Source organism: Aulostomus chinensis, chromosome 16, assembly GCF_037954235.1.
Source record: "Aulostomus chinensis isolate RoL2024-O1b breed Wild chromosome 16, RoL_Achi_v1.0, whole genome shotgun sequence".
NCBI classification, from domain to species: Eukaryota; Metazoa; Chordata; class Actinopteri; order Syngnathiformes; family Aulostomidae; genus Aulostomus; species Aulostomus chinensis.
This window is the reverse complement of record NC_141335.1, coordinates 23233718-23245962: the sequence shown is the minus strand read 5'-3', so window position 1 is coordinate 23245962 and position 12245 is coordinate 23233718. Positions and strand designations below refer to the sequence as shown.

The 12245-nt window shown below is 44.8% G+C and overlaps 1 protein-coding gene across 2 annotated transcripts in view; it reads right to left on the bottom strand.

Moving 5' to 3' along the window:
* Positions 1-2219: 2219 nt before the first annotated feature.
* ptk7b (protein tyrosine kinase 7b) overlaps positions 2220-12245 on the bottom strand; it is a 72267-nt gene continuing 62241 nt past the window's right edge. Inside the window, exons 7-21 of one of the 2 annotated variants that reach the window (XR_015109618.1) lie at positions 11688-11954; positions 10753-10889; positions 10466-10601; positions 9744-9863; positions 8495-8644; positions 8024-8171; positions 7241-7368; positions 6443-6643; positions 5984-6145; positions 5606-5838; positions 5427-5507; positions 5155-5306; positions 4841-5019; positions 3117-3894; positions 2220-2867 (exon numbers count right to left, since the gene is read on the bottom strand). Coding sequence is in view for 1 of the 2 variants with exons in the window: in XM_086181485.1 (XP_086037611.1) it covers positions 3734-3894; positions 4841-5019; positions 5155-5306; positions 5427-5507; positions 5606-5838; positions 5984-6145; positions 6443-6643; positions 7241-7368; positions 8024-8171; positions 8495-8644; positions 9744-9863; positions 10466-10601; positions 10753-10889; positions 11688-11954 (2255 nt within the window). In the remaining variant the exon portion in view is untranslated. Of the gene's footprint in view, positions 3895-4840; positions 5020-5154; positions 5307-5426; positions 5508-5605; positions 5839-5983; positions 6146-6442; positions 6644-7240; positions 7369-8023; positions 8172-8494; positions 8645-9743; positions 9864-10465; positions 10602-10752; positions 10890-11687; positions 11955-12245 lie in introns of both variants that reach the window. The other variant, XM_086181485.1, reaches the window with a different exon arrangement.

Here is a 12245-nt window from a genome sequence, read left to right as displayed (position 1 = left end):
CCGCATGCTGTAGGGAGAATAACGCCAGCATTGGCCTGCTAGCACTCGTGAAATCAAATCTATCCATTCAACATTTTCATATGTATCTCTTCATTTATCAAAAATCCATAAATACATTCTAATTTTTTAGCTGGATTTACGACAGCGGAATGATAGTCCTTCCCAGGAACTACTTTCCTCCTTATAAAGAGATACAATGTTTCCTTATTTGGTGCTGTCTCTCCTTATATGGTGAGTCACAGCGTCGCCCGCCCATTGGTTGAGGATTACATGAGTAGCGCCGCCATTGGTCCAAAGGATAACTCGTTAGCATAAATACCAAAATGGTTGCGCTACCTTCAACGTCATTGTGGACAAGCAGCAACACCAAAATAATAAAACATTTAAGTTTTGTAGTCCTCCCATATGTTACTTTATCATTCTACAACTGAACCGATATATATGGAATTATACTTGAGCACTGTATAGATTAGTATACTAACATTCTCACAAATCACACACTGATTACCCTTCTAAGAATTATTACTTTGTTAAAATCCCTCTGCTTCCTACAATATGACCTTTTCACAGAAGATGTTTTGATAACATATTAAGAAAAGCACAGTTGTGGTGATAAGACTGCTGATCATGGCTCCAGATAAGTAGAATACTGCTTGCACTTTTCACAAGTGTTTTATGTGCTTGGTTGGTTGTGAAAAAAACAAATAAAACAAAAAACTTTGGTGTATCTGAGAAATGAACTGACAGTGTTTGAAATGATGCCTAAACTCCACCCAGCTGCCACTCCAGACAGGCAGGTTAAAACAAATACCACTCGTGTTGTTTCCTCATTCAACATCTGTTGGCTCAGATGCTAGAAGGTTATAATATTTATACACACACACGCACACACACACACACACACAAAATGGATTCAAACACATTTTCGTTGAAGAGGAGAATTCTGACAACTGCGCACAAACATCAACATGAGAAGTATTGATGCGCTCAATACTTCTCCAAGACAACATGGACTCACATCCTCATTAGTTGTTCCTGGTTAAATATTAGAATAAGGGTTAGTTAATGCTTAGTTACAGGTTACATAAAGGGTGTTTTGCTCTTCAAGTACTTGAAAGCACTGTCAAGATCTTGGGAGTCTAAGTACAATACTTCGGGTTGATTGTTCATTCACAGTAGCACTGAACTGGAAGGGTTGGAGTTCGTTTTCATCTCAAATCAAAGCGTTTGCGGATTAGGGATTCGGGAGCATACAGCCGGATAAATTAGACGTAGATTATACCGGATGATGAGCTTGAGAGTTTGTTAACTAAAGATTTTGGGCAGTTTGTATGCAACTGGTGGCTGTGAGACATCATTAGCTTCAAGCTAAATACATGTAGCTCCTCTTTTTGCTTTCTGGAATAGAAGAGAAGTGTGAAGAGGTGAAAAAAACCTTCTTGACGAGCTCCATATGCCCGTTTGGGATTAAATAGAAAGTATGACTCGAAAAGTACTGAAGAAGTCATTTTAAGAGATGCATGTTCCCCACTTGAAGGATCACAAGGAGCACTAGTAAATCTTTAATTTTGCTCATGTAACGCCTATTCAACAATCTTATACATAACTATGCATTAATTAACAGTCAATGTACTCTGAATGTAGAGTGCTAGCCATTTTCAGTGTAAAAAGCCATCATCACTTTCACCACTGAACCAAACTCCTTATGGAGCTGGCTGGCATGCTTCAAGGACACAGTAGAAATATACAGCACCCTCTAGTGGTACTTTAACAACTTGGTCAACTGAAAGGAAAACATACAGCTGATGGATAGTAAACGCAGAGTATGGCGACACATGGTTTCGCATATATTTGACATGAACAATAACAATTTTCAAAGATGTGCCACATGTTGGTGGAATGATTTCCCTGCAACAGGCAGCTGTTCACTCAGCAGGCGTGGACGTGCGTGTACGGGCTTGTTAAAGATCAGGACTGCAGCTTTCAGCACCTTTATTATTATTTTACGGAATTCTATAAACGCTGCAGGCAGGAGCTGCCAGGAGAACTCAGATCTTCAAAACACTCTGGCAAAGAGGAGCTTTAACGACTTTATTTGGGACGTTTACTCCAAATGGGCTACCGCAGTTTTAATCAACTAAACACATTTGAAGGTAAATGAGCATTTGTGTAAAACCGTGAATGTTTGTAACCTGCCACTGAAGATGCATCTATGAAGCACAAGACAAAGGTTAAAAACACTGTGAACCTTTATTGACAGCAGTATGTATACTTTTGTATATATCCGTGATTACTGTGAACATTTGCTGAAGCAGAATTTTTTTTTCATTAAAAAAAAAAAAGGTCTAGGAGTGAGTGCCTAGCATTAATAGAAAACAACATTACACTAAAAACAAAGTATAAAAAAACAAGTTCATAAACAAAGGCAATTGCATTTGATTAGACAACAAAACAAAGGGCAAAGGAAAAAAACAAACGGTTTAGATAATCCTTCATTTACCAGGCACTTAAATTAGTACTGGTGACCCGCAGTCACCCATTTGACCTCTGTGGTTAGCATTGTCAGCTGGTTCACCGGGCGAGGTGAGCTGGATCAGAGATGAATACAGAGCAGAAGTACCGTCCGATCAAAGAGTTCCAACAGCACAGGGCCTTCATCATAAATAAACAGGCGCCTGCAATGTCCTTCTACACAACATGGTGGGGATACCGGGGGAGACCGTTGAAGTGGAGTGAGTGCATGGCTTCGACGTTGAGTACACACTGCAGCATTGCGCACAAATGCACCTCTGGGATTGGACCTCTGAAGAATTGTAGGTTTCAGACAACACAACTGTCGTGTCGTGGAAGTGATCAATCGTAAGCACCTCGAAGATAAAACAAGAACACTCATAAAAACGTAGAAAGCCCAGCACAGGCGCAGTCTCAGTCTCATCTAGTCAACAGATTTCTTGGCTATATTGATCCTTTTTTTCCTTCTTCTTTTCTTCTGGAGTGTACAGACGACAAACCTTCATGCAAACTTCTTTCCGTGTCCTCTCTGATGCATGAGAACAGTTCAGCGGTGCCCACACACACACACACACACACACACACACACACACATACATACACACCTTGGAGGATGATGTACTGTACATGCTCTGTGGCAGACGGTGGCAAATTGTGTCTTCCAGGTTTACAAAGCAGGACGTTGGGTTGAAATCCTCAAGCACGGTCCTGCGTGGCTGATATGATTTTTGAGGAGCCTTAAGGTTCCACTAAAGTCACGATAGATTCCCTCAATAACGCTTCCTATTCTGATGAGAGGAGAAATCAGTGTTGCTATGAGGCAGTGGGGGTTGAGAGAGTGTGTGTGTGTGTGTGTGTGTGTGTGTGTGTGTGTAGGCGTAGAGGCACTGAGGTCGCGATTCTCCGTGAAACCACGCGTCTGTGGGACAGGCAGGCGGGGTCACAGTGGGACTTCTGGAGAGGGTCATCCATGTTGCGGTTAAGGCAAACTCCTGGCACTGCTCACAAGAAGCCATTCACAAAAAACACGAGTGTGGGTCCACTGATATAACAAACAAGTCTGATCCACATACCCAACTTATGAAATGCATATCATTATTTTTTTTAAAAAGTGTTTTCTCCTCAACCCTCTTCCCTGAAATGTGAGACTAATAATCCAGCATTCCTTGTCTGTATTTTGGGGGAAGGGGGTTGCTTCAGTCCCCCTCTGATCAGCGTGGTCTCAGACTTTGCTATCAGAGGGCAGCTCTCCCAGGGCCTGGACGATGTCACTGAAGGAGGGGCGCTCTTTGAGACTGGGGGCCCAGCAGCTCACCATGAGCTTGTAGATTTTGGAGGGGCATCCGTCTGGAGCGGGCAGCTTCAGCTTCCCGGTCTGCAGACCTGGAGTGGGGTGGGGGGGGTGGGGGGGGGGGGTCCAAAGAGTTGGAGGTCAAACCAAAGCAAAACTACTCAAGATCAACGTGAATTATTTGACGTTTATGATTTAAGACAAATGTTTCCTCATTTCTTTCAATGGCTTCTTCTCTTGTTTTTTGAGAACACCTTTTTTTTAAACTTTGTACACTCACACACACACACACACACACACACACACACACATATACATATATATACACATTATAAATGTATTATTATTATTGTTGCTTTTTTTTCTTTAAAAAACAGCAGATGTGCAGGTGAGGTAACAGACCCATCAGGGCTAAAACCTCACAAGTTACAGGGAAGCACATCCAACTCTCTGGGAAAACTCAAGATGGATCCCCTTCTCTCCTCCGTGCTGCATTAGTGAGCTGAGACCCACAGAGAGACTGGCTGACTGCTAGTTAGCTTAGCACAATGAAAGGTAGCAGACGGGAAGTGTTAGCATACCAACCTTTGCCTTCATCAATCTAATGAGGGTTATGAATAAACTTTGTTAAAGAAAGAATAAACAATCATATCCCATTGTAATTTTAGAAATAAACACATCAGAACTATTTTCCTGGTAAAACGTCTGGGCGCAGTGATGGGATGCAGCAGCTCAATGACCTCATCGCATGTACAAGAGCGACGGCTGCTGCTAATTACGGCCCGCTGAGTAAGAGACAAAAACGAGGACTTCTTGACTAACCAAGTTCCTGAAAGTTAACTATTTGATGGAGGTATGCTAACCCTTCCCATGCATTACCATCTCCCAAAAAGTTGGCCTGTTCCTTCTACAGCTCCTTTTCACCCTTAAAAATGATGGAAATACCACTTAGAAAACAAAAAAACAAAAAAAATAAAGAGTCAGAAACAGAATTTACAGCATCTGCATTAAAATGGAAACCTTACGACTGATACCAACCTTCCAGCACTTCGTTGTCGCTGAGTTTGGTATACGGCATTTCCCCGAGGCTGAACACCTCCCACATCAACACTCCAAAGGCCCAAACATCAGACTTGGTGGAGAAGTCGTCCTCAAACACCGACTCTGATGGGAGCCAGCGCAGGGGGATCCAGGCCTGTCTGTAGTGATAGTACTCACTACACACACACACACACACACACACACACACACACACACACACACACACACACACACACACACACGACAGGATGTGGTTGTTAGCTCTGCGTTCACTAATGCTATGAACAGTACCACTGGCCGTGCTGTCTGACCTGTTGTAGACGTCCTTGCTGAGGCTGAGCGATGACACCTTGACGCGCCTCTGACTGTTGACCAGGCAGTTTCGGGCAGCGAGGTCTTTGTGAACAAAGCGGTTGTTGGACAGGTGCTCCATCCCATGAGCCACCTGGGCACAGATGGAAACCTGGCGGGGGAGAAAACGATGACGTTGACAGCAGCAGCTCATGTCTGGTATGAAACACAGCTGGATAATCTTGCAAAGCTGCCGCTGACCCACTGACGCAGCCAATCACTGAACGCTTACTTTGGTCTTGGTGCTGATTGGCTGAGATTTGACCTTGTCATCTTTGTTTTTGGAAATTCTCAGGAACTGCTTCAAGTCTCCCTGGATTTAAAAAAAAAGATCGTAGGGAATTAAACCAGATCAAATACTAACATCTTGAACCCTTGTGTGCGTGAGTGTGTGTGTATCAGAGAGTTTACCAGGTCGTAGTACTCCAGAATCATGTAGTGGGGCTCCGCCTCTCGGCACAGACCCAGCAGACGGACCACGTTAGGGTGACTGAGCTTGGCGAACATTTCGGCTTCACGCCGGAAGTCAAGCTGCAGCTGTTCGTCTCTGGTCTGCAGGCTCTTCACCAGCACCACCGTCTCCTCCTCGCGCTCATCGATGCCCTTCGCTTTGGATAGCAGCACCTCGCCGAACTCCCCTTTACCTGAGCGCGCACACACACATACACACCAATCAATGCTTCATTTATCAATCAATTCACTTTCTATCCAACACACAAGGTAACATTTACAGTTGTTCTCCGTAGAACCCTGAACAAGCAGAACAGGAGGAATCTTTCTGAATCGTACCCAAAGTCGTGATGGTTTGCAGGTTTGCTCGAGGAAAGTGGAGCTTATCGTTGTTGACGTGGCTGTGGCGTTTCTCGGTTGTTGCCGTGGTACCCATGTTAGTGAGGGCCACCTCTTCCTGGATCTCGGTGGTGGTGTGGCCGTTTTGTTGAACAGCCCCACCTGACAAATGCCACACACAAGGTCAAAGGTCATGGACAAATGGAAGTATTGTAACCAAAAGAAAATTCTCCAAAACTACAACAAATAAGACAAATGTACCTTCTGTCATCATTTATTGATATAGAGATCTTAAGGCTGATTTACAAATAAAGAAAGAGATCTTAGAGGAGGAAAAAGTCGATGAAATCATGCAGTATCCAGGACGAACACAAGATGGCAGCACACCCAAACATTGAGGGAATTTAACAGCTGGGAAACGCATTCATTCAAACGTCTCTCTAAATCAAACGAGCGTACCATTGAGGCACTCCATCTCCGGCTCCTCGCCGTCTTGTCCCTTCTGCTGCCTTTTGGCGTTTCGTCTCTTTTTGCAGTAGAACATGAGTCCTAACACAATAATGATGTAAGCCACAGCCGCCCCCACCGATAGGCCGATGGTCTGGATCATCTTGTAAGGAGCTCTGTCTCCCTCTTCCTCGTGGGTATGTGCTGGTTTATCTGTAAATATCAAAAATTGTGTTGCAACGTTCAGCAGAGGAATATTACCTTTTAACAGCAATTTATTTATTTGAGTGTCCTGTACGAAGACACACTGCAGTTTTAACTATATGAAAGCTGTTATACAACCACACCTTCTACAAAAGTTCCGGTATGAACATGAAACTTCATAACGTACTTAAGAGGATTAAGTCACTTTTCTGAATTGTTCCGTTCACATCATTTCTTCTCTCCTCTGGGCAGCGCCGCCGAACCCTGACAAGCTTCACTAAATTCAATTGTCTAATCTGGAATACCATCATGCTACTTTGTGAGTAAATGACTTGCTATTGGACACTAGGTGGAGTGATGTAATTCTAAGCTCCAGACGGCATGCAGGAGCCAACGAGAGGAGTGTTATTACATCTAACGTCTGCCAAATCCGATCACCCCAGTGACAGCTGTGGCGTCTGAGACGTTGTTGAGGTTATTAACCTGTCGAGATGGATGACAGGGGGCGGGTGACGCTTTAATAAAGGCCTTCATCCTACATGTGTGATCACCACTTATGCCCAGTGTGTGTGTGTGCAATTTTCTTCCGGAGTATGTTAAACTCACCCACTACATACAGCTGAGCCACACGGTCTTTGATGCTGCAACTGTTTCCAGCGACACATGTGTATCTGCCCGTGTCATCCGTGGTGACGTCGGAAATCACCAGGGAGCCGTTGGGCATCTTCTGGAACCTGGAAGAAAGACGGAGCCAGATGAGACTGGAGTCATGAAGACGCATCAGCAGCTGGATTCTCTGATTATGATTATTTTTATGTCTTCAGAAGTTGTTTTCTGATCTGCCCCCTCTAACAGGCCAGAAATGTCTTTTAAATCAGGTAGAAGTGTGTATTTTTAAGAGCCTCTGACAAGAACTTTCGCTGGAAGAGTCCTAATAAAAATAAGGTTGCAACTGACTTTTTCTCATTGTTTAATCTACTGATTAATTGCATGATGATCATCAATTCGTCTATTAAATGTCAAGAAAATTCTAGAGCCCAACGTCACCATTTCAAATGGCATTACTGTCTGTCCCTCAGCCCAAAACCCAAAGACTCTTCATTCTCTGACGACGAACGGCAACAAAACGTCCCAAAAATACCAAGGAAAAGAAAAAAAAAAAAAATCAGCCCAAATCCTGATAAGTAAGAGGATGAACTGGCAATTGTTTGGCTTCTATACCTCAAAAACAACTAACTGATAAACCGATTGGTTGTTGCAGCTCTGCTAACAGATGCACATGGCTGACGGAACATTCACTCCTCTTTAGTAAAGCTCTCTCCATCTACGCAGAGAGGAAACTGTCCTCTGACCAGTGGGGTGTGAGTGACCACTCGCTGTCTGGTTTACCTCCTGTTCTTACTGATGTCCAGCGTCTTGTCTTTGACCATCCAGTGGATGTGAGGCTCAGGGTTGCCGGTGGCCTGGCAGTGCAGGATGGCTGTGTGGCCCTGGTACACGGTCGTATTCTCCGGTTCCACCTTAAAGCGAATGTACACTGTGTGTGCGCACACACACACGCAGGCCAAAAAAAAGCTTGTTAATGGCAAACTTCCACCACAACTGGGTTGAACAAACCATTTACAGACTGAAGGACTGTGGTTAACATTTTCTCAGTTGCACTCTACAAACCAATCCAATTCATTACTGGGCTGTAAAAAGGCCACAGATTACACAACAAATTAGAATGACGCTCTCATTAAAGCAGCCTCAGATAGAATGAAACCACAAGTACTTTCAATGGAACTGATGACTAATAAGGCCGGGTGACCCTCTCCTCCCATCATTCCATGCTCTCAGGATAGGAAGCGAGCAGTTTACCGGCCACAGTGAGCGTCACCATGGCTCTGATCTCCCCCTGGAGGCTGTTGGAGGCAATGCAGGTGTAGTTGCCGGCGTCGCTGCGGGTGACTTTGGTGAAGTGGAGCTGGCCGTTCCTCTGATCAACATGAGGTGGCAGCTCTCCTCCGTCTGCAGGGGGCGACAGAGAGACACATGGTGGTTAGTGAGGGCAGGGGGAATTCAAGTGGTTCAACCGGCTCCATCATGGCTACTGCAGGGCAGGAGGAGGCGGGGATGGGGGGGTGGATCAATTATGACCAATCATCATCATTCGTTCATTGTAAATTCTATGCAAGCCTCTGAGCATCCTTGTGTGATGACATTTGTCATCATTAGCAGGAGTCTGAGGGGCACTGCCGCATTTTAGATCAGACAATTCCACACCAACAGTCGGCCTTGATCAGATTTCACCTATTGTCATTCCAGGTGAGTGAGGTCATTGTCTTCTTTAGGTCTGTTTAATACCGACACAAGCGTGTAAGAAATGCTAGAACTGCAGCTTTTGTTCCATGCAAAAATGCAAGTTCAACCGAGGCTAATCTGAGCTAGCTAAATTGGCTTGGAATTGTACAAAGTTACAGTCGGTTTAGTATGAAATTCCCTCGTTCTCCATTTCTGTGGAATGACGTTCCCTGCAGAGCTGTGGTGGAGGGATGCAGACTGGAAGGCATGTGATGTTTCTTGGCTTTTACTACTCACAATGTGCTCTGAGTAAAACTGGGAACGATATTTTTGATAGCCAAAGTATTTTTGCAGCTTGAGTTTATAGACAAAACCTTTTTGTTTATCGAGTGTTCGACATATCAGATCCGAACTCTGACCCCTAAAGACTTCCTACAACTACTAAAACACAGAATCCCTCACGTTTATTTGTCCTTTTCTGAAAATTAAGGACAAAGCCAATGTGTTCCAGGAGACTGTATGTGAAATGTCTATAAATTCTAACTTAACATGACTTACAAACTTCACTTAGGTTTTCAAAGTGTGAGGTGTAACAAAATGTTGCAGAGGAAACTGCAGCAGAGTGAACTGGTAGTTGCAAGCAGTTGCACGGAACCTCAAAGGATTCTTCACTATGTCAACTCTCCGAGTGCAGTTACAGAAGGATTTCAAGACATTTTTCAATGTTGCATCCAGTCTCCTTGTGAGGCCCAGGTCAGAGCTGGGCAGAACCCATTTCTGCCGACATATGAGCGTGACTTATCCTTCAAGGCAGAGCTGCGCTCACCTGCTTTGGTCCAGTGGATGGTGGGAGGCTCTCGGCCCTTAGCCGAGCACTGGATGGTGATCTCATTATCCAGCTCCAGGCACTGAGCAGGCTGGGGGGTCGGGGTGAACTTCAGCTTCTCTGGAACAAGTTAAAACACCATACATACACACATTACACGCATGCTAGACACAGGAGGGGAGGGCACATGCCGAAGCCTCAATTGTGCAACTTGCGCTGCAGATAAAAGACTCAGAGGTGATGAGAATCATGTTCAGACACATTCAGAGAAATGTGGCTTCATGCTCAAGTACATGAGTGTAAAATGGAGGCGTATCAGAGCCTGAGATCATTTAAATAGTGAGATGGGTCAGACAAAACAATGACATGTCAGACCATCTATCACAGTAACCCTGGAGCAGCATTCATCACTCAGATCATGTGATAAACGGAGGCAAGAATAATGCATGAGTCATATTTTACACCTCTGTGGGTATCCTGCAGGCCCAGAGACACAACAGCTCTGCCTATTTTAGGAAACACACACAGTCACTCACAGGCCCAGAGGCAGGACTGCATTTTTCATATTTTCTCTCAGCACCGTATTACTCATCACACCCTGGATACCATTTCACTCACATGATCTTTCTGTCAAGTCTGAGGAATGACTTCATTGTCGGCAAGAAATGGGAGTATAAGCTACTGTATTTAACCATGAAGTGGCCGTTTCCCTCACAGCTTACCGAGCACACTGACTCGAGCTTGGCCAGACAGCCGGCCGCCCACTGTCTTGGTCTCACAGCCGTACATCTGGCCGTCGTAGACCTCCACGTTGTTGATCCTCAGGGTGCCGTTTGGGAAGAGTTTAAAACGAGAATCCTGGAGACAAAGGAGAAGATGTGACAAAGATAAAGGAGGGTGTGAATGACTAGGATTGCTGTAGATGTAATGTGCGGGCATGCATGTACACACACACACACACACACACACACACACACACACACACACACACACACACACACACACACACCTCTGGTGTGATCATGATGTTGTTGCGGAGCCAGGTGACCTCAGGTTCAGGGGTGGCCTGGGCGTAACAGTGGAGGTAACCTGGTTTACCTTCTTCTAAATGGCTGTCCTGGGGCCTCGTCACCCACACTGGGGCCGCTAAGACACAGACAGACACAGACAGACAGACAGACACACACACACACACACACACACACACACACACTGCATGAGTACATTTTACACTCACATACAGATTCATCCTGGCAGGACCTGAATGAGTATTAGTGTCTTCCTGAGTTTGGCATATTGGTGGATCTAAACACCGGTGTCATCAACATCAGTTTATCATGCTGAGGGTCCCAGTCTCCCAACAACAAGGAGTGTTTAAGACTTTGTATGTTCCTTTACTCCAGAGTTGAAAAGTCTCATTTGGATACAAACAAAATGTAACGTAATAACCTACTGTATCTTAACTTATAAGTTGACAGTTCCGGAACTGCCATGGTTGCAAACAGGCACCCTGCTCGACCGTAGAAGGATTATCAATACCAGAATAAATCAAGAGTGAGAGCTTCGAATTCAAGCACAAGCTCAAAATTCAACATGCTAAAGGATTCACATCGAAGCCAACGACTGGCACGGTGTATTTAGTTTACTAGCTTGAGTTCGCCCGTGATTTATGATCATCATCATTAATTATTGTCTTTTACTGACAGAAAGCAAATGTCTCAGTTCAAATATTCAAATAAAGGTTGGTTTTTTTTTGTGCTACTGTGAATATAAATAGATGATGTGGATAATCAAGACAATTCAAGCCTATGTGACCCTTGACTGCTAAAAAAAAAAAATGTTTTCCAAACTTTCAAGACATTTCATTCAAAAATGTTTCCATGTTGACCAACTGGCCGATTCCTCAGGAAGAACATTACGAATGCATCTTTGCGTGAGACTCACTGGCCACGGTGAAGGTGACCTCCTGCATCCTGCTGCCGGCCTTGTTCTGAGCTACGCAGGTGTAGGTGCCCGAATCGCCTGCTTCTGTTGGACTAAAGACCAGATCCAGGCCATCCTGGTACACCCGTCCCTCTGTGGGGACCCGCTGACCTCCTCTCTCCCACCAGACCTCCGGCTGGGGTCTTCCTCGAGGGGGACGGCATGGTACCCGCTGCAAGGTGTCTGCTGTGAAAACGTGGGACATCTTGGAGACCATGTCGTCTATCTCTGTGGGGGGAGAGCAGAGAGAGTGAGGGCAAATAATTTCCATTTACACCAGATAATCATCACTCCGTCTTCAAAGCAAGCGAAGCGTTGCTAATTTTGAATTTCATGAGAGCCCCTGTGCCAGTTCTCCTAACAGATTTCCTGTCTTGTTAAGAAAAAAAGTCTTCTGATTTGTCGATCCGACCACGGTAATTAGAGAACAAAGCCCACAGTAGGAGAACTGAGCATATAGGTTGTTCTTAGTATGGGAATTAGCTCGGGCCTGTGTGAGGTGGCTCATATCAGAGCTGG